At 41.0% G+C, this 25,703-nt stretch overlaps 1 protein-coding gene across 1 annotated transcript in view; it reads left to right on the top strand.

The window, feature by feature from the left end:
- The window catches only part of SDK1 (sidekick cell adhesion molecule 1), a 653,415-nt gene that overhangs the window by 470,121 nt on the left and 157,591 nt on the right, over positions 1–25,703 (top strand). The window contains exon 6 of the mRNA XM_029220872.1: positions 8,893–9,026. Within this exon, the coding sequence (XP_029076705.1) occupies positions 8,893–9,026 (134 nt within the window). The remainder of the gene's footprint in view (positions 1–8,892; positions 9,027–25,703) is intronic.

Genomic DNA, 25,703 nt, shown 5'->3' with positions numbered 1-25,703 from the left:
CAATTTGAAAATTTTTCGTTGGATAACTAAAGTGATATTTCTTATGGAAAAATTGGAAAAATATTTTAAAAAACAAATTGAAAGAAAATAACTTGGAATCTTTCTACTTAGAGCTGGCCACTGTTAACATTTCATGTATACATATAGATAGACTGATATATGGGATTATTTTTCTATGCACTCTAGAGTATACACGTTTTAGGTTCTTTGGGTTTTTTTTTTTAACCCTAAATTGATGCTATTGTGTATGCTGTTTTGAATCTGTATCAGGATGTATTTCACTTCTAGTAACAGAAGCCCTAACTTAACACGTTTAAGCACTAGTAACGTACATTACCTCATGAAATGAGAGGTCCAGAGACAAGAAGGCCTGCAGGACAGTTCACTGATCCCACCAGGTTCTCAAGGTCAAGGACCTGGGTGCTTTCCATTCTCTTTGTCCTGCCACTAACATTGTCAGCTTCATATTAAGGTTGTTCCCCTCACAGCCATAAAATTGTCACCTTGAACATCTGGGGTAGCATGCTTCCTTGTTCACATCTAGTAGAGGGAGAAAAAGCCTGAGCCCCAGCCGTGGGATGGAGATCCTGCCCATTGATCTGATGAACTAACTTAGGTGTGGCCACCCCAGACCAATGACAGTCCCCAGGTATATGCTGTAGGCTGACTGGCTTAAGCCTTGTTTCCTCTGTTAGTCACTAGCAGGAGGGATTGGATAACCTTGACCCCCAGGTGGGGTCAGTTCTCACACCACAGTGCTGCTGTCAAAGGGTGGAATGTGGAGTTGACGTTGGAAGTCAGCCCCAACGTAGTAACCTAAAGTTATCACTGAATATTTTATGAACGAATATAAGGGTCGTCTTAAAGGATCTCTTAGCTTACTTCTCATCATTACATTCAGGCTGTGGTCTAATTTGTTCTGATTCTCAAAATTCTGTCCTTCCTCCTCCTTTTGTTTACACACTGCTTGGTACCTACTTCATTATCTTTAAAACTTGTTCTTCTTCTTAAGCATTACAACAATCACCAGAATTTTGAATTTGATGAATGTTTTTAGATATTTGAGTTTTCTTTAAGAAAATCTGTTTCTTTTGTAGAAATGCCCTGTTCAGAAAGAGATGGATAGGAAAAAAGATTAAAGTCTTCTGGGGAATTGATCCTCATCAATCTAATGTTCTCTAAAGTTTGGGCATTTTTGTGGTGTTCTTTTTGGCAGTAGATAGGTTTTTCTTCATGACTTTTGACTTTACTACTGAAATTTAAAAGAAAAAATGAGCTTAAATCTATAAATTATAACAGATGTAAACTTTAATATTTCTATTCTTTATGTACTTTTTAATTTTCAATACCCTTGAAACAACATCATAAATAATACAGAGAATTAATGGACTTTTTGGAGAATAATTCTGAGGAATAATAGGCATATTTGAAATTAGTATGCCAAAAATCATATGTTAAAGAAAAAAGTTATGATATATTCAGTTTTTAAATTGTACTATTAAATGTGTAACTTCATGTGTAATAAATATTCATATTTAATTTTAGGTGCCAGTGTAACATATACTAAAATAAAATGGAGCAATTTCTATGGTTCTATAAAGGAATCTATAAAGGAATCATAAATAATTATAGTAAAGCTTTTTTGAAATATTTTTATGGGACTAAAAATTGAAAACTTCTTAATAGGGAAATTTTCTTAAATGAGAAATGAGGTAAGTTAGTCGTAGAGACCTCAAAATGTAATATATCCTGAGGGAACCCTGAATAAGCAGTAACTTCTTAAGATAATCTTATAAAATGTCTGAAAATCAAGAGGTTTTGAAAAAGGTTTTAGGAGGTAGCAGGAAGAAAAAGTTTTATTATGCTAAAATTTCTTATGAGAAGTTATTTATTTTGAATGTTTTTTTAACATCTTTATTTGAGTATAACCGCTTGACAATGTTGTGTTAGTTTCTGCTGTATAACAAAGTTAATCAGCTCTATGCCTACACATGTCCCCATATCCCCTCCCTCTTCGGTCTCCCTCCCACCCTCCTTATCCCACACCTCCAGGTGGTCACAAGCACTGAGCTGATCTCCCTGTGCTATGCAGCTGCTGCCAATAGCTATCTATTTTACATTTGGTAGTGTATGTATGTCCATGCCACTCTCTCACTTCAACCCAGTTAACCCTGCCCCCTCTCCATGTCCTCAAGTTCATTCTCCATGTCTGTGTCTTTATTCCTGTCCTGCCCTTACGTTCATCAGAACCATTTTTTTTAGATTCCATATACATGTGTTAGCATACAGTATTTGTTTTTCTCTTTGTGACTTACTTCACTCAGTATGACAGACTCTGGGTCCATCCACCTCACTACAAATAACTCAGTTTCGTTCCTTTCTAGGGGCTGAGTAATATTCCATCGTATATATGTGCCACATCTTCTTTATCTATTTCATCTGTCGATGGACACTTAGGTTGCTTCCATGTCCTGGCTATTGTAAATAGTGTTGCAATGAACATTGTGGTACATGACTCTTTTTGAATTATGGTTTTCTCAGGGCATATGCCCAGTAGTGGGATTGCTGGGTCATATGGTGGTTCTATTTGTAGTTTTTAAAGGAACCTCCATACTGTTCTCCATAGTGGCTGTATCAATTTACATTCCCACCAACAGTGCAAGAGGGTTCCCTTTTCTCCACACCCTCTCCAGCATTTATTGTTCGTGGATTTTTTGATGATGGCCATTCTAACTGGTGTGTGGTGATACCTCACTGTAGTTTTGATTTGCATTTCTCTAATGATTAGTGATATTGAGCATCCTTTCATGTGTTTGTTGGCCATCTGTATATCTTCTTTGGAGAAATGTCAATTTAGGTCTTCTGCCCATTTTTGGATTGGGTTGTCTGTTTCTTTGATATTGAGCTGCATGAGCTGCTTGTGTATTTTGGAGATTAATCCTTTGTCACTTGCTTCATTTGCAAATATTTTCTCCCATTCTGAGGGTTGTCCTTTCGTCTTTTTTTATGGTTTCCTTTGTTGTGCAAAAGCTTTGAAGTTTCATTAGGTCCTATTTGTTTATTTTGTTTTTATTTCCATTTCTCTAGGAGGTGGGTCAAAAGGATCTTGCTGTGATTTATGTCATAGAGTGTTCTGCCTATGATTTCTTCTAAGAGTTTTATAGTCTCTGGCCTTACATTTCGGTCTTTAATCCATTTTGAGTGTATTTTTGTGTATGGTGGTAGGAAGTGATCTAATTTCATTCTTTTACATGTAGCTATCCAGTTTTCCCAACACCACTTATTGAAGAGGGTGTCTTTTCTCCATTGTATACTCTTGCCTCCTTTATCAAAGATAAGGTGACCATATGTGCATGGGTTTATCTCTGGGCTTTCTATCCTGTTCCATTGATCTATATTTCTGTTTTTATGCCAGTACCATACTGTCTTGATTACTGTAGCTTTGTAGTATAGTCTGAAGTCAGGGAGCCTGATTCCTCCAGCTCTGTTTTTCGTTCTCAAGATTGCTTTGGCTATTCGGGGTCTTTTGTGTTTCCATACAAATTGTGAAGTGTTTTGTTCTAGTTCTGTGAAAAATGCCAGTGGTAATTTGATAGGGATTGCATTGAATCTGTAGTTTGCTTTTGGTAGCATAGTCATTTTCACAGTGTTGATTCTTCCAATCCAAGAACATGGTATATCTCTCCATCTATTTGTATCATCCTTAATTTCTTTCATCAGTGTCTTTTAATATTCTGCATACACGTCTTTTGTCTCCTTCATAGGTAGGTTCGGTATTTTATGCTTTTTGTTGCAATGGTAAATGGGAGTGTTTCCTTAATTTCTCTTTCAAATTTTTCATAATTAGTGTATAGGAATGCAAAAGATTTCAGTGCATTAATGTTGTATCCTGCTACTTTACCAAATTCATTGATTAGCTCTAGTCATTTTCTAGTAGCATCTTTAGGATTCTCTGTGTATAGTATCATGTCATCTGCAAACAGTGACAGTTTTACCTCTTCCTTTCCGATTTGGATTCCTTTTATTTCTTTTTCATCTCTGATTGCTGTGGCTAAAACTTCCAAAACTATGTTGAATAATAGTGGTGAGAGTGGGCAACCTTGTCTTGTTCCTGATCTTAGAAGAAATGGTTTCAATTTTTCACCATTGAGATTGATGTTGGCTGTGGGTTTGTCGTATATGGCCTTTATTATGTTGAGGTAGGTTCCCTCCATGCCTACTTTCTGGAGAGTTTTTATCATAAATGGGTGTTGAATTTTTCAAAAGCTTTTTCTCCATCTATTGAGATGATCATATGGTTTCTATCCTTCGATTTGTTAATATGGTGTATGACATTGATTGATTTGTGTATATTGAAGAATCCTTGCATTTCTGGGATAAATCCCACTTGATCATGGTGTATGATCCTTTTAATGTGTTGTTGGATTCTGTTTGCTAGTACTTTGTTGAGGATTTTTGCATCTATGTTCATCAGAGATATTGGCCTATAATTTCTTTTTTTATGACATCTTTGTCTGGTTTTGGTATCAGGGTGATGGTGGCCTCGTAGAATGAGTTTGGCAGTGTTCCTCCCTCTGCTATATTTTGGAAGAGCTTGAGAAGGATAGGTGTTAGCTCTTCTCTAAATGTTTGGCAGAATTCACCTGTGAAGCCATCTGGTCCTGGGCTTTGGTTTGTTGGAAAATTTTTAATTACAGTTTCAATTTCAGCGCTTGTGATTGGTCTGCTTTTATTTTCTATTTCTTCCTGGTTCAGTCTCAGAAGGTTGTGCTTTTCTAAGAATTTGTCCATTTCTTCCAGGTTGTCCATTTTATTGGCATATAGTTGCTTGTAGTATTCTCTCCTTTGAATTTCTTCAGTGTCAGTCGTTACTTCTCCTTTTTCATTTCTAATTCTGTTGATTTGAGCCTTCTCCCTTTTTTTCTTGATGAGTCTGGCTAAAGGTTTTTCAATTTTGTTTATCTTCTCAAAGAACAAGCTTTTAGTTTTATTGATTTTTGCTATCATTTACTTCATTTCTTTTTCATTTATTTCTGATCTGATCTTTATGATTTCTTTCCTTCTGCTAACTTTGGGGTTTTTTTTGTTCTTCTTTCTCTAATGGCTTTAGGTGTAAGGTTAGGTTGTTTATTTGAGATTTTTCTCGTTTCTTGAGGTGGGCTTGTATTGCTATAAACTTCCCTCTTAGAACTGCTTTTGCTGCATCCCATAGGTTTTGGATCTTTGTGTTTTCATTGTCATTTGTTTCTAGGTAGTTTTTGATTTCCTCTTTGATTTCTTCAGTGATATCTTGGTTATTTAGTAGTGTATTGTTTAGCCTCCATGTGTTTGTATTTTTTACAGTTTTTTTCCTGTAATTGATATCTAGTCTCATAGCATTGTGGTCGGAAAAGATACTTGATACGAAATCAATTTTCTTAAATTTACCAAGGCTTGATTTGTGACCCAAGATATGGTCTCTCCTGGAGAATGTTCCATGAGCACTTGAGAAGAAAGTGTATTCTATTGTTTTTGGATGGAATGTCCTAAAAATATCAATTAGGTCCATCTTGTTTAATGTATCATTTAAAGCTTGTGTTTCCTTATTTATTTTCATTTTTGATGATCTGTCCATTGGTGGATGTGGGCTGTTAAAGTCCCTGACTATTATTGTGTTACTGTTGATTTCCCCTTTTATGGCTGTTAGCATTTGCCTTATGTATTGAGGTGCTCCTATGTTGGGTGCATAAATATTTACAATTGTCATATCTTCTTCTTGGACAATTGTTCTATCTTCTTCTTGGATTAATCCCTTGATCATTATGTAGTGTCCTTCTTTGTCTCTTGTAATAGTCTTTATCTTAAAGTCTATTTTGTCTGATACGAGAATTGCTTCTCCAGCTTTCTTTTGATTTCCATTTGCATGGAATATCTTTTTCCCTCCCCTCACTTTCAGTCTGTATGTGTCCCTAGGTCTGAAGTGGGTCTCTTGTAGACAGCATATATATGGGTCTTGTTTTTGTATCCATTCAGCCAGTCTGTGTCTTTTGGTGGGAGTATTTAATGCATTTACATTTAAGGTACTTATCAATATGTAGGTTCCTATTACCATTTTCTTATTTGTTTTGGGTTTGTTTTGTAGGTCTTTTCCTTCTCTTGTGTTTCCTTCCTTTAGCATTTGTTGTAAAGCTGGTTTGGTGGTGTTGAATTCTGTTAATTTTTGCTTATCTATAAAGGTTTTAATTTCTCCATCGAATGTGAATGACGTCCTTGCTGGGTAGAGTAATCTTGGTTGTAGGTTTTTCCCTTTCATCACTTTAAATATGTCCTGCCACTCCCTTCTGGCTTGCAGAGTTTCTGCTGAAAAATCAGCTGTTAACCTTATGTTATTTGTTGCTTTTCCCTTGCTGCTTTTAATATTTTTTCTTTGTAGTTAATTTTTGATAGTTTGATTAATATGTGTTTTGGCATGTTTCTCTTTGGGTTTATCCTGTATGGGACTCTCTGTGCTTCCTGGACTTGACTGACTGTTTCCTTTCCCGTGTTAGGGAAGTTTTCAACTCTAATCTCTTCAAATATTTTCTCAGACCCTTTCTTTTTCTCTTCTTCCTCTGGGACCCCTATAATTCGAATGTTGGTGTGTTTAATGTCCCAGAGGGTCTGAGACTGTCCTCAGTTCTTTTCATTCTTTTTTCTTTATTCTGCCCCTTGGCAGTTATTTCCACCATTTTATCTTCCAGCTCACTTCTCCGTTCTTCTGCCTCAGTTATTCTGTTATTGATTCCTTCTAGAGTATTTTTAATTTCAGTAATTGTGTTGTTCATCACTGTTTGTTTACTCTTTAGTTTTTCTAGATCCTTGCTAAATGTTTCTTGTATTTTCTCCATTCTGTTTCTGAGATTTTGGATCATCTTTACTGTCATTACTCTGAATTCTTTTTCAGGTAGGTTGCCTGTTTCATCTTCATTTATTTGGTCTTGTAGGTTTTTATCTTGCTCCTTCATCTGTAACATATCTTTTTGTTGTTTCATTTTTTTTTTTTTTTTTTGGATGGATGGTGCTATATTCCTGTCTTACTGGTTGTTTGGCCTGAGACGTCCAGCAGTGGAGTTTGCAGGCAGTTGGATAGAGCTGGATCTTGGTGCTGAGAGGAGGACCTCTGGGCAGCCTCACTCCGATTGATATTCCCTGGGGTCTGAGGTTCTCTGTGAGTCCAGCAGTTTGGACTTGGAGCTCCCACCACAGAAGCTCGGGCCCGACCTCTGGCCTGGGAACCAAGATCCCACAAGCATGTGGCAGGCGAAGTAATGGTCCCCCAAAGACACGGACATCCAGATCCCTGGAACCACCTGGCTGGTGCGTGGCAATGGGGACCCAGAGCTGCCGGAGGGGCAGAGTGGCGGACTGGTGTCCTCAGGGTCAGAGCCGGGCCATCTGTGCCGCCCGCACCGCCCAGCGCTCCAGGGACTCCGCCTGGGCTTGACAGGCATCTGTGTCCCAGATTCACATCCGAGGTCACAGATTTACATCAGTGACCCCAGTTTTACGTCTGAGGCACCAAATTTACATCTGAGGCCCCGGTTTTACATCCTGCGTGTTTTTTTTATGTTACTAGAATAGAGATCTTAGTTTAGCTGACTCTAGAAGGGCTATGACTATCTAGCATTGAAAATGAACAAACAAAACTGTTCATCCGTAGAGTGACGCAGTTGTGGGACTCCCGGGTCCCAGGAGTTTCCTAGTGTTTTGAGCATGAGAGTGTAGGCTAAATGACATTTTGGTGCTCAGAATGTGTCTGACCCTCAAAGTGCACTTCACCAGCCAAGGAGAAGATCACTTACCTTTGTTTTTTTGTTTTTGATTTTTAGCAGGTTCTACCCCGCAACCTCCTTAACTAGTAAAAAGAATATAGAACTATAACGTGAGCAAAGGATACTGGGGCACCCATTTACTGAAAGATTATTTGGATTTGTGGAATTTGTGTCTTTGCTGTTTTTCTTCTTCTTCCTCTTCTTTTAAATAAGTAAGGGCGAGAGTCTGTGTATGGTATGGTTGGCAGAGCACCAGTCTACCTGTGAGAAGACCTAGTCCTCCCTCTGGTATTGTTACCTTGCTGTTTTACCTTGGAAAAACAACTTAACCTCTCTGATCCTCTGTTTTCTCATTTCTTAAGAGAAGGAGGGTGGGCCAAATGTGTCTCAGAGATTCCTTTTCACAGTAGAATTGGAATATATGAGAAGGGTTCAGGGATGATCACCTAGACTGTTGGTCAGCACCTGAGGGTGTGGAGAGACAGCAGAGGTGGAGAATATGCAGCCCTGGGGTTAGTAATTATGGGGAAATTGAGTTGAAGAGGTCAGCACTGTGCCCACTAACAAATTTTCTTCTACCCGTTAGTCTATAAATAGATGTACAAAATCTCTAATGAGGCTCCCTGGGAGTGGAGAAATCACAATAAATTTCGTCGCCCCGGGTCCAGGGTTTGGTGGTCCAGTGTGATCACAGAGCCCTGCCTGAAAGAAAAAGGCCAGCTCTTCCAGAGTTTCTTCTAACCTGTCTTGTTACGAATTCCCAGAGGAACCTTTGAGTTGCAACAAACTCTGGATGTGTATGTTCCAAAAGGCCATCTTCTGCACAACCAGGGTTGGTACGGACGTGTCGCCTGGGGCTCCCAGGCCCCTGGCAGAAGCCAGCGCAGCGTTGGACCTCAGCAGGCTCAGCCGCCACCTCTTTCCTCAGGTCGGCCTGGGGATTTGTTTTTGTCCTTCCAGATCTTTTTTTAACCTTTAAAACAACAACAACAATAACAACTCTGGACATTCCCTTATGGTCGGCCTGGTAAATTAATCTGTCTTACAAATACGAAGCTCCATGGACCGGCCTTGACACTGTCTCTTTTCTTCCCTGACACAGAGCCATCACGCTGGAGAACCAGCTGGTGATCCTGGCAGCGACGGCCAGCGACGCAGGGGCTTACTACGTGCAGGCCGTCAACGAGAGGAACGGGGAGAACAAGACCAGCCCGCTCATTCACCTGAGCATAGCAGGTGAGTGCCCAGATCCCACATGGTCATTGTGAAAGCAGTGAATTCTGGATTTAACTAATAACCACCATCTCATGGGGCATTTTGCAATAAATCTTACCTCTCTGGGTTAGTGGTTATGGTTCAGTATTGATCCAATGTCTATAGTTGCTTTCTTTGAACTGATAGGCAGAAAATGTGAATCTGACCACTAATTCTGAATACAGGATCTTATTTGTTTGGGGGAATTTAAAATAACATTGTTGCTTTTGTACTCTGTTAATGTGTATGGTTTTTAACAACAACAAAACATCTTTTGGCTTGTAAGGAGTTGTATCCATGAAACTTGAGACTAGATTAGGCCACAGGTTATGTTCTTTTACTTTAATTAAAAAAAACTCTTTGAGAAAATATATATATACTGAGTTGTGTTAAAATTAGGAGTATATCTTAAGAGTAACTAAAAGCCCGGATCATGAAGAAAATACACACACATCACAGTTAAATGTTCAGTTGATTTAAGGATGTTTTGGTTTAGGCAACTTAGTTTAAATATTTGGCCTTTGAAAGAAGGCTCCAGAAATTCTACTAGGAAGAGTTGATTGCCGTAGAAGGGGGAAATGACCAGAAGCAAGAACTCGGAGCTCAAAGAGAGCAAAAGTGCGTCTCAGAGATGCTACCAAATGTCTGCAGCGTGAAGCTTCATGGTATGAAATGCAGTGATTATGCTGTTGAGAAAATACAGTTGGGAAATGGTCATGGTAGATTTCAAAATATTATGATCATGTCACACAAGAGTGAGTTAAGTGGATTTGTCTGTATAGTGGTAGATGTCATGTTTTTAAAAACCACCTTGAAAGAATGGCTTTCCTCTTCGGGTAGTTTGAAAAGTTTTGTTTCATATGCGGGATAGACCATAGTGTTTGCTTCTCCTGGTCCTTGAGGGATACAGTTGCTTTAGGCCTAATAGAGTTTACTGGGTTAACAGCACCACGGTCAGGAGACGGTGGGCATTAACTGCGTGTGCTCCCACATGCCCCGCACCTGCCCAGCAAGTGCTCCTAGGTGGCCACCACCCTGCCACCAGCTCCTAATTTCTAGGAGTTGAGTCCTCAGCCCCAGACCACAAGCGATACAGATCTGGCCATCAGCGGGCCCTTTGCGGTACTTCAGAGAGTTGTGTCCATTGATTAGGTGTAGGGCTCACAGAGTCCAGTGCGTGTTGTACTGCTATTTAAAGGACCCTATGAATCAAGAATCATAGTGATTTATGGAGATTTTTCAGTATTAATAATAAAAGATGGAAATTTTGTTATTAAATATATTGTGATAATTTTAATGACTTCCAACTTTTATAATTAGAGCCATTTATTCTGTTTAGCAAATCTGATTCAGCACTCAGTTGTAATATACATACCAGGATAATAATAGGTCAAATTGGTGGAATTCTGAGTCAGAAACACAAAAATTGACCTTAGTCTATTAGAAGGGGGGAAAAAAATTCCACAAACATTCTGGTTAACTTGATGCTAACATCACGAAGGTATGAAATAGTCTGCACCTAGTAGTTTCCTACATGCCTACTCTACAAAGCCAGTAGAAAATAAAACGAATACAGTGAATTTGTAAGTTGCCGTACTAACGCCATACCATGCGTTAGATAATTGGAATATGTAAATTTTTTAATAATTTCAGCATCTAACCAAGAAGCGTATTGGAAGCAGCTCATAAATATTATAATTAACTGCGTTGCATTTCGTTTCCTTGTGTAGTTTTATCTTTTCATTGGCACTGGGTAAAATGTGTAGAAGGTGAGATATAAAGAAGCTGATGGTGTGCACGGACTTATTTTAAATCTTAGGAGAAAACCTGCCTTCTGTCCCCGCCTGTGTCCTCTGCTTTTTATGGGGACCAGGTAAAATGTGACAAGTAAGGAGGTTGAGGAAACGGCCTTATTTTAATTCTTGGGTGAACCTCACTGTGGATGTGTTAGATTTACCTAAAATTTAAAGGGCACCCGATCATGCATCTTCTCACTAAAATTCTATTTTGAAAACCTCTAAAGATCAGAAATCTTGATAAATCTGCAGAAGACCCCAGAATTGATTGTTTATTTATTTATTTATTTTAAATAGTCTCTTTTTAAACTTTATTTATTTATTTTTGGCTGCGTTGGGTCTTTGTTGCTGTGCGCAGGCTTCCTCTAGTTGCGGTGTGCGGGCTTCTCATTGCGGTGGCTTCTCTTGTTGTGGAGCACGGGCTCTAGGGCGTAGGCTCAGTAATTGTGGCGCACGGTCTTAGTTGCTCCGCGACATGTGGGACCTTCCTGGACCAGGGATTGAACCCTGGCAGGCGGATTCTTAACCACTGTGCCACCAGGGAAGTCCCTGTTTATTTATTTTCATTTTTATTTACTTATGTTTTCATCTTTCCGGCCATGCTACTCGGTTTGTGGGATGTTAGTTCCTCCACCAGGGATTGAACCCTTGCACCCTGTAGTGGAAGCTCGAGTCCTAACCACTGGACTGCTAGGGAATTCCCCAGAATTAATTGTTTAAATTTGCTCCTTTCTGGACTGCAATGAACGCTGTAAGGGGGGAAACTGCAGTTCAGGACTTCCCTGCCAGCACCGTGTGAGGCTGTGAAATACGGAGGGTGCACAACCCCACCAGATTTATTATGAAATTAGATACTCTCAAGACCTATTCATGCAGGTAGTAAGATGCAGTGTGTTCTGCAGGCTTAGACATCTTTTTTCCTAATGTAGGCTTTGTAAAAACACCAAACAAGATTGATGAAAAATTTTAAAAACTTGCCGGCCAGCAATTCTGAAGAATCTAAAGATATTACAGCCAATTATCATTTAACGATGATAAATTTTCCCTTGGCATCAGAGAATAAAGTAGGGAACATTTCTGTAGTGAATACGATCAAGGTGGTAGGGTACTGGAAATTAAATTCCTGGTGGATTGCACTGTAATTAATTTAAAAGTGGAAAGTGCTATGCGGCCCACCTCTTGTTTGCAGTCGTCGTAATAAACTGTTCCTCCTGCAGGGACAGCCTAGTGTCGAGGTGGAGTAGCACCCAGGGCCAGCCCTGCCTCGAAACATCAAAGTGCGTGATGCGCTATCCCGCAGCTGACAGGAGGAGATGACAGATTTTCCCAATCACCTGTGTACTTGAGAGTTCAAAACCTCACCACCTTTTCAGTTGCTGAATATTCTGGCTGCACTTGAAGCTTGCGGGAAGCAAAAGATAAAGACGGTTGAGATAAAAATAAATAAAATTTTTAAAACGCATGACAATTAGAAGTGAAACGCAGCCCCGTCATGGTACCGCCTGCTGTTTTGTGCATTATTATCCCTTAACCTCCCCCCCGCCCTTTTATATGGTTAAGAGGGTAAGTTACAGCATGTTCTGCACAGGTATTTCCTGTCGGGAAGGAGAGGACTTCTCTGAGCTATCCATTCTCCTGCTCCCAGTGAAAGCTTGCCACCATCGCGGGGGTGGATTCACTTTCAAGTTTTAATGTGACGTGAAGCCAGCAGACGTTAAGGCCATAGGTGGGACTGCCGAAGAACCCTGCATGAATTTTTCATCGCTGGCTCCCGTGGCTCAGCTGCACACCAGAAAGAGAATGGGATGAACTTGCCTGAGAGTACACATTTCCATTCTGAGGTCAAACTCAGGGAAGCTTTATGCACCTGCCAACCTGTTTTTGGTTTTCACTTTAAAGATTTTACGTTAAGTTAACTTGTGTGGATCAGGTCTTCCGAACTGAATTAATATGTAAATGAGAGTTTCCTTTTGAAGATGAGAAGAATTCTGTACAGGGATTAACTAATTATTGTTTAAATGCCGTTGTACATACCTTAGACACACCATCAGCTCTGACCCAGTCTTCGGAGTGTCCAGCGTAATGAGATTCTCTGCTGGAGATGAAGCTTAAATTAGAAAAGAAATGACTGCTCAAATGTCTGCTCCTCAAACAACATTTGCAGATGGGGTATCATTTCAGCTGATCCTCCTTCAGGCTGGCAAACCTTTGCTTTCAGTTCTGACGACCACTTAACATTCTTTTGTCCTCTATAATTCTAATTTAACTGCAGACCTCATGTATGGTTAGTAGTTGAAAGTGAATTCCTGAGAATAATGTCTAGGAACAGTCGTCCAAGAGGACTGCCCTGTAAAACATGGCTTTTGTGTGCCCGGATAAAATTCTGTCTTATTTTCTTCATGCTTCTAACATTATAGCGAGAGAAGGGCCAGGCATAAGCCTTTCAGTTGTTCTTTGACATGAATTGGATGGCCAAAGCCGTAGGAACGGTTTGAAATGTTATTAAAGAGCAATCCTGAGGCAGTGTCTATATTATAAATGACCGATTTCAGATCCAGCTATGGCTTTATAGGGTAAATGGTACTTTACTGCCAGAATTTTCAGAAACATAAACAGGAAGTGTACTTTACAGTAGAATGATGAGTTTAATCATTTAGCATGTATTGACCTGCTAAGTAGGGTACGTAATGAAGCATAAGACATGCTCTGCCCAGACCTCCCGGAGCTGGTTATGGAAGGAGCTAAGTCTAGGCTGTGGTCTCTGAAGCCTTTTTATAGGCACACCATCAGTAAGGAGGCCTTGACATTCACCCCTGGTATATGCCTACTGAGCTGTTTATAAAGTATGAGTGTTTAGCTATCATACAAAAAGGTGAAATACTGAAAGGTGAAATAAACGGTATCTTGTTAATCATGAAAGTTTCATTCTGTCTTTAGTTCATGTCTCACAGCACAATATACAGTTTGTGAATGAAAATCCATACTTTACTTGGTCTTCCTGATAGTTTTTCTCTGGACAAGTTTGTCCTGGAATGTGGCTGATAAAGAGCACAGGTGTCAATGTTGCCATTTGTGTCTGTGTCGCTCATTTGTGCTAGACTTGTGAGTAACTCACATCTGTGATTTCTTCCCAGGTGTACTTTTGTATCCAGTTATCTACCCTGTGAGAGTTAGTTTAGTTAAAACTAAGTACACAAATATGTAAATCCACCTACCAGGCAAAAGTGAAACCACAGCCCATTGGAAAGTTCTGAAAGCAAACAGATGTAGGAAGGCATCCTATGTACCTTGAAAATGAGAATTTTTAGATGTCCCTTGGGGCAGCTCGCATGCAAAATGTGACGGAGCCATCCCACTGATAGACCTCATCTGCATTAGGGATTTGTTTTCTTCTTATGGTTTCAGTTCAAAGACAGAAATGAAAATGCCAGTCCTAATAGTTTGTTTCCGAACCCAGTGTATGTATAAATGGTGGTGAATGAGGTTCAGAAGAAGAGTACAGCTGGGGATTCTCAACCAGACTTGAGAAAAAAAGGACAAAGTGATTAAAAAATAATGAGGCCCTAATTCTCTTCCCACCTCCACAAGACAAAACTGGGTTATTTTTGTTTTCTACTCATGTTCTTTCCATGGAATTCCCATCTCTCCTCATCCCAGTCTGTCTTTCTTTTCCCCTCTGTGACTTATTTCAGCCTGATTTCACCCTTGGTAAATCTTAGGGCATCGGGTTAAACCATGAATTGTGATTTGCCCTCAACTTTTGAACACATTTGAGATGCCCAACGTCCTCACTCTCCCAAAGCAACACTCTTCAGATCGGGCTATGAGTACCCCTCAGGGTGCACACAGGTCTCCAAGAGGGTGAGCAGGCATGTATAATTCTTAGGACATCTGTTTCCAGGTGATTTCTTATACGCTTTCTAAAATCAGATCATCCTGGGAATTCCCTGGCGATCTAGCGGTTAGGACTTGACGCTCTCACTGCCGAGGTCCAGGTTCAATCCCAGGTTGGGGAACTAAGATCCTGCAAGCTGCAGTGAGGCCAAAAAAATAATAATAATAAATTAAAAAATTAAAATCAGATCATCCTGAGGATGGCTGTGTGTCAGGGGGCTCTTCTGTTATGGGCACATGTCACATCCATCCCGAATCTTTAGTACAGGCATTATCTGAGGCTACAAACTTCCAGGTGCCAAACAAAGGGATAATTCTAAATATCAGTGTCAGAACTGGGAAAGTGAAGTGCTCTAGTAACTGGGAAATATATCATTTTATAAATCGGGAGTTTTCAATTCCCTGCTGTCTACCAAATGAGGCAACACCCAAATGCATTGTCAGCTGACATTTTATTACAGATAATTTCTGGTGATTGATTGCTAAGTGACAGAAAGTCCCCTTGCTCTTAGGAGAAGAAGACATTTCCAGCCCACCTGCAGTTTGGAGCCACTGACTAACTCCACTCAATGTGGAGTAGAAGGGAGTGTGTCACTTCCAGGCCATGTGTTTAAGAGCCAGCAAGTCACCTTCATGCTCTGCCTTCCCCCTGGGGCCCACAGTGGCCGGGCCACACATGGAGATAGATGGTAGGCCGCCAGGTAGAAGCTGCCCAGAGGCTGAATTAGTGCATGGAAAGAACAGCCCTGGAGAATCACCCCGGCTGAATGGGACTCCATATAAGTGGGAAATAAAACTTGGTGTGCTAAGCACTGAGATTTCAGGGTTTATTTGTTATTGGAACAAAACGTGGTCTATCCTAACTAATAAATTACCCTGTGACTTTTGGTATACTCAGAGGTGTTTAAACAATTAAGAGATATTTCTATAACAAAAGTCCCTTCATTCTCATCTACTTTTTGCTATGAGCAAAATTTCCCAGCAGTTATTTCTACAAAAAAGAAAAGTAGGATTAGAATTAGGGTAAACTTTGCATTCGTCTCATGGAGAGATGCATTTCCAGTGATTTTTTTTCTTTTATATATAATATTCATGAAAATTTGTTATACATGTATTTATCTTTTACAGACTGCAAATAATAATTGTAGCAATAACTCAATCCAAGAAGGTTTTTTTTTTTTTAACCCCAGCCCAGAGTCATATGGTTGCTGGGAATTTTTAATTTATATACATATTTTTTTCAGAGGCTATGATAGGGTGAACAATAAAATACTTCAAATCCTTAAATATAGTAAATTAAGATAAAATTCTGTGGGAGGAGTAGAATGGAAATACCAGTTCAGGAAGAAAAATAGAAATGATGTAAACTTTCTGATATTAAAAATTCGTGCTTGTTCATGTATTGTTTAAATGGGTGATGCTGTGTATCAAATCCTTAGACCTACTCTATCAAATATTTAGGTTCCTTTGGATACATATAAAAGAGTGCTGCAGTAGTTTATATTACTAAAATATACTAGAATATTAAAATACACTGGAAATTATATTCTTTGCAGTTCTTCAAATCTGTGTTGAAAACCTTTATATGTCACCTTGAACTGCGGAAGTGAGAGTTTTAGGTGATATAAGAGCAAAGCTGTTCTAAGCTATATCAGATTTGATGAGAATTTACAAATAAGCTGTTAAGTGATTCCCCAAGGGCATAGGTAGAGGAAGGGCACTGGTGCTCTTTGAGCTGGTGACAGGCGTTCATGTGCACCTTCCTTCCACATTAGCCCTGTGCCTTAATGACCAACCTGTTTCAAAGCTGAGGGCACCAAGGCCCTAAGTTAGGTTAATGATGGAAATCCCAAGAATAGTAAATGGGGAGCTGAGAATTCAAGTCAAGGTTTATTTGCCTCCCAAACCCCCTCGTTTCTCCTGGAAGGAGGCTGGGCAAGCCCTTGGTGCCAACATGTGTACAGATGAGGGAAGCCCAAGGAAAAGGCCAAACTCGGGAAGAGTAGCCGTCCTCCGAGTCAGCCCTCCTTTTGCACTGGAGATTCTCCATCAAGAGCTCTTACACACCCGGCCTCAGAGGAGCTTGGCTGTGCTTTAAAAAGCGAGAGCTTCTGTTTTGATGCCAGAACTCAACTTTCATAATTTCTCCAGACCACCTCTCCTCCTGCCCCTTTGTTAACCATACCAATTTAAACGATTATATTCAGATATTTAAACACAGGACTCTCTTAATTGTGGCGGTTTTAGACCCGTAAATAGAAGTGACCCTAACGACTTTTACCCTTGGCTCTGGGTCCAGTCTTCAGCCACATCCTGAATTTAGGTGCCTGAGAATTTAAGATCATTTCACTCTAGGCTCATAATATGGAAGCATAACATTTCAAACCTTATATGGAGAGTGACTCAGCATTTTAACTTACTCATGCAGTAAGTATCTTCCTAGCTCTGATCACTTTGGATATTACATTCACTGAAGTACTTTGTCTGATTTCTCTGACACTATAATTGATATGGAAAGATAAGAAATATTTAGAGGGCACAGACAAAGGGGATAGAAAACTGAATTTTCCTTACAATCATTTTATGAACTTTAACATCTATTCTTTATACATCTTGTTTGGGGAAACCTCAAGCAAAGTAATGGTTATCGGCTGAGATGAGACCACAGAACTAGCTGTTAGTTGTAAATACAATTTTCTCGGTCATTGAATACAAATGACGCACACTTCCCAGTACTCTTTCCTTTCATGAACGAGTTCAATATTCTGAATCTGTTAATTCAGAGACATCTGGTTAGCTTCTCTTCCTTAAGAGTTTTTGAGGTCTTCGAACTCCAGCTTGTAGATTATTTGAGTGCAGAATTGTTTTCAATCTGTAAAATCATGTTGAAAGTCCTCAATCTGGCTGCTGCTTTGTGTATGCAGCCAACATTTGGTCACCTTCTGATAACGGCTCAGATCTACCTTTACCACTTAGTCATAATGTTGTATTACTGATCACAATAAATGATGTTCTAGAAGGCTCTTATAGAAGGCAATTACAGCACGTAAGTAAAATTGGAGATCTTTGCACGGTAGCTGAGAATATTAAATCAAGCCTTAAGAAAATTGTTTAAAGTATTGTTAAAGTGAAAGTCCACTTAGCTCCTGTGAAGACCATTACCAGATCCAAAGTGCTGGATTCCCCACTTTTCCAAGAACACTTTGATTCTGAGATGTAGAGGGGTGGGATAGGGAGGGTGGGAAGGAGACACAAGAGGGAAGAGATATGGGGATATATGTATATGTATAGCTGATTCACTTTGTTATACAGCAGAAACTAACACACCATTGTAAAGCAGTTATACTCCAATAAAGATGTTAAAAAAAGGATGGAATTTATATGAGAAATAATAGAAGCCAGGAATTTATCTTAAGATGTAGACTCTCTGTGCTCCGATCAGCGAGCTCTTAGCAATGGTCTCTGCCTGTGAGTCTCTGTTGTTTCAGGTGACTATTCTGCTTATACCCTCTTACCTTTTGTGATCTTCAGAAATATCCTCCTGGGCACAAAATCAGTTCCCACACTCAGAGCCTGGTGTAGCTCTATACGTGGCAAAGCAGGTCGTCAGAGAGCGTAAGAAATGTGACTTCTGATTGTCAGTGTAACTTGCTGTTGGCCCAGGAGTATCTGGCAAGTGTAGCTCCTTAAGGTGGATCCTGAGGACTCTTATTTTGCATAGTTTTATAAAATCATAAAAAAGTGAGCTGGGGATTTTCTGGTTCACCTTAGTTATAGACATGAACGACCCTCTGGCGAGTCTGAAGGCCGCACTGTGTGATTTTCCGAGGGAACAAGATACAAGCAAAAACCCAGAAGTACATAAACTCTAGTGAAAGACTTGAAAGAACGACAATTTTTTCATTTTGGTCCCCAACTTGGACTTCGGAGTAGGAGTTAGAACTTGAAAAGAAATGTCAGTGGTGGCAACGCGTTCAGCTGACCCCGTGGAGCGGGTTGGTCGTTTGTTTGCCTGTTTTACTGATAATGGAGTTTGTTGAGCTGCATCCCATCTGGTATTAAGTGTCCCACACTATCCTTCTCCTTTCACTTTCCTTGAAAGATTGTTGCACATGCTAGTATATCTCCCTGTCAGCGTGTCACTCCATGGCTATATTAATTCAGACAGGGCTGAATCGCACAAAGATTTGCTCTCATTTGGGAAGGTTTCCAGCACAGATGTGCTCCAGGATTCAGCCTTCTGCCTTTCCTTTCCTTGCGACTTTGGGAAGCACACTGATTAGTCAGAATGATTTATGCAGAAAAACCATACAAAGAGGTTGACCTTTGGTTATTAGCTCATTTGAGAGAGTTTCAGGGGTTTCACATGTCTTTGGTCTACTCAGGAAGACCAAACCGAATAGAGAAAATGGCCTCAGAAAAAAATTATGCAGAAATATTACTATCATAAAGAAATATAAAATGAATAGGAAATATTTAGAGCCTTTCATTTCTTTGTTCATTTGAGTTACAACATTTAAAACAATTATGACAGAAAGCATGTTCTTGATGAAAATCCTTGAACTCTGTACTGGCATTGAGATTAGCTGGATTGTATCCACCTGTGAAGTCTGCACCCGAAGGACTGGATATGAAACCATTGTGCCTCCACTGGCTTCTGTGTTAATTGGTTGGTACCACTACCATGTGGGCATGGTGGTCATTAAGTATTTTGAATATCACCCTAGCCTGGAAGAACACTCAAGGATGCATAGAAAAGTAGCCTTATCATCATTATGGGAACAGCTTGCATACTTCTCTGTTCTGGAGTCACCCCTACACCATTTCTGTGTTCATCCCTGTACACCTGAGGAAAAGCAGTCAGAAGTGCTGCAGGGTCGTTTCCTTTGACTTTTAGGGTCTTCGTGTCTCATTTTTGTTCCAAAATGTATAACCCCCCCCATTTAAAAAAATTCAGATTTCCTTTCTGGTATTTTGTTCAGAAACACTGAGCATCTCATATCTACCAGGCATTGTGCTTGACACTGAGGAGACTAAATGAATGAGACACATGGTTCTTGCCTTTCCTGAGCTTGCTTTTTCTTGAGGAGAGGCAGATCCATGAACAAATGACAAGAATACAGTGTGTTAAATGCCAAATGAAACGGACTTCGGTAGAAAATGTGGAAGCACAGGCGAGGGAGCAATTAATTTTGCTTCCGAGGTCAGAAGAGCATTGTTAGCAGAACTTTCACCTTCCCTTTCATGTATGGAGAGATGCGGCACCAGTGAGATAATTAAGAAGAGGAGATTTGGCGTAGGACGGGGCTCGGTGTGACTGAGGACCATTGTAACTTCTGTCCTGTTGTCTGCTCCCCTGGTCTCCGCTTTGAGTGTCGCCCAGCAAGTCGGCATCTCCTACAACCTCATCTCTTTATGTGTACTGTCTTATCTCCACCAGAACGGAAGTTCCACGAGGCCAGGGATTTTTGTCTGTTTTCCCACGCAGCTAGAAGGATACGTGAAAAGTAATAGGGACTCCGTAAAGACGCATTCAGTGAATGAATGAAGCAATTAGGAACCAAATGCATTGCTTTTTTTCCTGTCTTCATTCTTCGCCCTGTGCAATGGGCCACTATTTGTACTCTCCTTTCCTTCATCTCTCCCCACCTTTGGCTTCTCAGGTACCTTCTCACTGACTGTGCTCTTGTTCTCCCTCCAGCTCCTTTTCTTTGGGTGTTTCTAGCTCTTTTTGGTTCTCCTTACCGCCACGTGTGAGGACTCTCCATTGTCTAGTCCTTGGGTGCAATGTTTTATTTGTTTTTCTGCTGTTTACTTCTCCTTGGAGGACTCATTGATTCTGTGACTTTAAGTATCACCTTTGGTCAAATGTTCTCTCCAGACATTTCTCGGTTTTCATTCCTTGCGAAGTGGAAAGTTGGATGAATCATTTCAAGTCCACTGTGACTCTAAAATCCTGATTATCTTCTAAGTTTTTAACTTCTTTGCCTGATTTAGCAAAGATGCCCTAAAATGGGAGACTTGCCCCTGTGCATCTCTTCAATTATTGACTTTTCTCTGTTTAGTGACTTTGTTTGGTTCACTGGTCTCCGGCTTCCCTCTGTGTCTGTCTCTCCCTCATCCAAGAGATTATGCAGCTCCTGGTGACAGGGGACAAAGCTTGCCCGTCTGACCCAGTGATCCCGGACGTCGGGCCCTGAGAACAGAATCCGTGGTGTTGCTGGACATTTTCACTTGGAAATTAAATTAGCCTGTGTCCTTGTACTCCCTGCCCCAAGGCAGGTTCTTCTTCTCAATTCCATACAAAGTCATCTCACTGCCTTTCTGTGTTCCCAGCTCTTACCTATCCCAAAACATGTACTAAGTCCCGGATTCTTCCAGAATGTTCATCCATCCATCATCCATTATTTCCTTCACTCAACATATACTTATTGAGTACTTGGTAAGTGCCAGCACTATGCTGGGCATTGAGAATATACTGATGGTCAAGGCAGACTGGTTTCTGCCATCAGAGCCTACTTTGGTGGGACGAGAAGACAAGCAAGCACTTTTAATATGGGGAAGTTGGGGAATGGATGTCTTCCCACACACCCTGAGTTTCTGCCACTTCCATTTCTAATCCTTCGCCTGCTATAAAAAATAGCGTTGGTAAAGATGAAGTTAATATATGCAAAATGTGTGTTGAAACAACACTTTAAAAAAATAATTTTATTTATTTATTTATCTTTGGCTGCATTGGGTCTTCGTTGCTGTGCGCAGGCTTTCTTTAGTTGCAGCGAGCGGGGGGTTACTCTTCGTTGGGGTGCACGGGCTTCTCATTGTGGTGGCTTCTCTTGTTGCAGAGCACAGGCTCCAGTAGTTGCAGGATGCGGGCTCAGTGGTTGTGGCTCGCGGGCTTAGTTGCTCCGTGGCATGTGGGATCTTCCCGAACCAGGGCTCGAACCCGTGTCCCCTGCATTGGCAGGTGGATTCTTAACCACTGCACCACCAGGGAAGTCTCTGAAGCAACTTTTGAAAAGAGTTCACAATGGTTCTTATTTATATGACTATTAATGTGGGCTTTTATAGAGAAAATATGGAAAATTTTCAAGAGATGGATTATGTCAGAAATAAATACAACAAGTCAGTGGAATTATAGCCTTCAAGCCGTAGGCGTCATTGTTCTCATGAGTGGGGCCCTTCTGCGGGCAAAACTGACTGAGCCGTGTGAAATAATGCAGTGCTCGTTTTCTGCAAGCCCCGTATGTCAGATGGTAATTTTAAAAACGAGTTGCTTTACCAATGGACTATTAAAAATAAGTTCTTCATCTCTAAGCCATTCAATATGTGATTTGTAGAAATTGATTTCCTCACAACTTACGTGTAAGTTATATACATAACTTATATACATAAAGTAACTTAGATATATAAGTTAAGACTCTTGTATTAGCTCAGGCTGCCATAACAAGATACCACAGACAAGGCAGCTTAAATAACTTTTATTTTCTCATAGTTCTGGAGGCTGGAACTCCAAGAGCCAGGTGCCAGAGGGTTGCTTTCTGGTGAGACCTCTCTCCCTGCTTGCAGAGGGCCGTGTTCTCTGTGTCCCCTGGGCACCCATGGGGAGAGCGGGAAAGGGAGGAGAGTAGAGAGAGAAAGGGATGGAGAGATGGCTGGCGTCTTTTCCTTCTCTAATAAGAACACCAGTCCTGTCAAATTGAGGCCCAACCTTATTATCTCATTGAACCTTAATTACCTCCTTAGAGGCTCTGTCTACAAATCCAGTCACAAGGGGGTTAGGGCTTCCACATATGGATTTTAGGGGGACACAGTTCAGTCCATAACCACTCCCCATTCCTTCCTCCTCTGTGGCTCTTTTCCTAGGGTATTACTCTAGATCAGAAGTCCAAACCAGCCATTCGTGGGATATGTTTACTCCTTGACTGCGTTGCCTTTAGCCTGCACAATACCTTAAAAATACATGAGCCGCTATTTAAAAGTGGAGAAGCCAGAAGCTATTCTGGCTCAAAAACTATTTGACGAATTGGCCACCTCCCCAGTTTGAACAGTTTGTTTAGTTGAGCTCATCCTCCTGAGGCAGAGGCTCTAGTCTTCCTGTGGAGCACACTGATCTTTGTTTTGGGAAAACATTCATTGTGGAATGTTAAATTGTTGCAGATTCAGAACTATGTGAGGGGCAGGTGTTTTAGACGAGAGATTAAGATTCTTCGTTCTTGAGGTAATTGGGTGTTTGTGTTGACGGCCCTCTTCTTTGGAGAGAAATGTTTCTGAATCTTACGTTGGTTCTTTCACATTAGCTACTGAGCTGGGAGCATTTGCGCTGTGGCCTATGAGCCAGTAGGAGTTTCTGTGATGACGGGGATTTTCTCTGTTTGAACTCTACAGTGTGGGGCTATTGAGTACTTGAAATGTGACTAGTGCGATCGAGAAAGTGGATTTTTAATTTTACTAATTTCAATTTATTTTAATTTTAGTACCCCATGTGTCCAGAGACTACCATATTAAACAGGACAGTTCTGTACGAATGCCTAACACTCTGTGTACAAAAAGAACTCCCGTTGAAACTACCCACATGACCCATCTTTGATCTCTGCGTGCTCCTGGACTTGTCTAGAAGTGGTGAGGGCTGGTAATGACCAGTAAGACTTTGACCCCAGGCCCCCTTGTTCGTATGAGCGGGATACATACCTAAGGTTCAGTTACCGAAGGTCTGTGGCTGTGCAGCAGTTCGTAGGGGGAGAATTTCCTTTAGCAAATGTAACTGGTCAGTCATTCCTTTGGGGCAGCTGCACTGCACATCTCCAGGGTCTATAACAATCTATAGTAATGGTGCCCGAAAGACGTGCTCAATGCAAGGCCTGCGTGGTATGCACGGCAAATGCTAATGACCATTCCACAGTGATTTATAGAATATCTCTTATGCACCAAGCCTTGTGCTAGGCAATGGACAGTTAGGGAAGCCAAGGATGAGAGGGTCATCTCATTAAATAAATGATTAAAACAAGCATGTGAGCCACGATAGAGAGAAGCACAGGTCACTATGGAAACCCCAGCCACGTCTGGGGGAACTGGGAAGGTTTTTCCTGAGGGTCTGATGCTGAACTGAGACCTACATGTTGAATAAGACTTAGATGGCTGAAGAGCTGGGGAGGAGGGCCGCCCTGAGGGGGGAACAGCAGTGCCTGGAGTCAGCAGACACTGCTCTATTCACAGACTGGATGTAGCAACTTCCAAGACAAGAGCAAGGCTCTGCCCTAGCAGAGGCCCAGATAGGACTGTTCAGGAAATGTGAACAACCATTTAGAAACCAGGAGGTTCCATGTGAATACCGAAGAGCTGGTGGCGCGGGACGCACATCCGCCTCAGGACAACGGTGAGCTGAAGCTAAGTAGCTGTTGCTCGCGCCCTGTGTGCCTTTACCCACCTGGCCAGGGTCCCAACTGCCCCGGACTGTGGCCCCAACAAGGACACCAGCCAGGTGCCATTTATTATAGTGTTTGCCCTGTTCTCTTTCTTATAGCAGAGAAATCTTTTGCTATGCCCAGTCTCTACCAAAGAGAAGTGAATGAAAGGCAGACAGAGAAGTTGGAGAGCATCTCACACTGCTCAGTGAAGTCGTTTTTGCTGCCTGGTCCCTGCAGGCATTAGTTTGGGCAAAGGCACGTCCCCTCTGCTCACCACTAACAGATGGGGTTAATCTAGATCCGGGATCTTCAGCTCAGGGTTCAGTTACTCCAGGGACCCTCAGAGATGGATGCTTTTCGGGGAATCAGTTTCTACCCCCAAACGCACACACGTGCTGTCTCCTGGACTGATCTGCCTGAGGAGCGTCAGCAATTGAGGGGCAGACCCTTCACCTTCCTTTCTCAGTTGCAAAAGGAAAGCATCCCTCCCACCAAATGCTAATAACCGTTCTTTGGTGCCTTGCTCTGGACTATCAAGCCCTCCACCTGCCAGACAAAGGATCGTTTCAAACATTGGGGTCAGTGCTGAGAAAGTGGATGACTTTAATAACTGGGTAAGAAATCCTCTTGCAAGTCAAGTGGCTTACAGTTTGTAACTTTCAACAAAATGGAAGGAGGACCTAATCAAGTTGTCAGCCCGTAGATCATTAAAAATAATGTTTGATGATAAATTACTATGTGACTTTGGGCATAACCATAGGAATAATGTCAAAGAAGTGACTGACATTGTTACGAAAAAACTTCCATTCCCATCTACTTATTTATGAAAATAAGTTTTCTCAGTGCATACATTTATAAAAACAAAACTAGAAATAAAACTGATGCTGAACACTTTCTCATTTTAGCTAGAAGTAATATTCAGCCATGAACTAATTAAAAAGAGAACAGTCTCATTCATCTCACTGAGATGCATTTCCAGTAGAATTTTACTTTTTATATTCAATATTTTTCAAAATTTGTAATGATGTATATTGGCTTGATTATTAAGTATTAATAATAATTAGAATGGATAACCAACTCAGAAATTTTTTTTAACATTTACAGTTTTAGGATCACAGGAATTTGAAAAAATGAAATAGCTCTCCTTTCTTATGTAGAGAAGTGTGGAACAGTGATAAAAGGCTTTCAGACATAACACATATTACAGTGGAAAACAATTCCGCTGTGGATTGAAGGATGTAAAATTTCTAGGTATTAAAAGGAGATTTTTAAACGAGTGACGGTAGGTATCATTTCACAGTAGAATCCAGGTCTCTTTAGATTCATTGAAAATAGTGATCTGAAGTTTTGTTTGAAATACACTAGGGGCTTCCCTGGTGGCGCAGTGGTTGAGAGTCCGCCTGCCGATGCAGGGGGCATGGGTTCGTGCCCCGGTCCGGGAAGATCCCACGTGCTGCGGAGCGGCTGGGCCCGTGAGCCATGGCCGCTGAGCCTGCGCGTCCGGAGCCTGTGCTCCACAACGGGAGAGGCCACAACAGTGAGAGGCCCGCGTACCGCAAGAAAAT

This window comes from Monodon monoceros, unplaced genomic scaffold, assembly GCF_005190385.1.
Source record: "Monodon monoceros isolate NGI ecotype Baffin Bay Population unplaced genomic scaffold, NGI_Narwhal_1 Super_Scaffold_13, whole genome shotgun sequence".
Lineage (NCBI taxonomy): Eukaryota > Metazoa > Chordata > Mammalia > Artiodactyla > Monodontidae > Monodon > Monodon monoceros.
The sequence above is the reverse complement of the archived record's forward strand: the minus strand, read 5'-3'. Positions and strand labels throughout refer to the sequence as shown.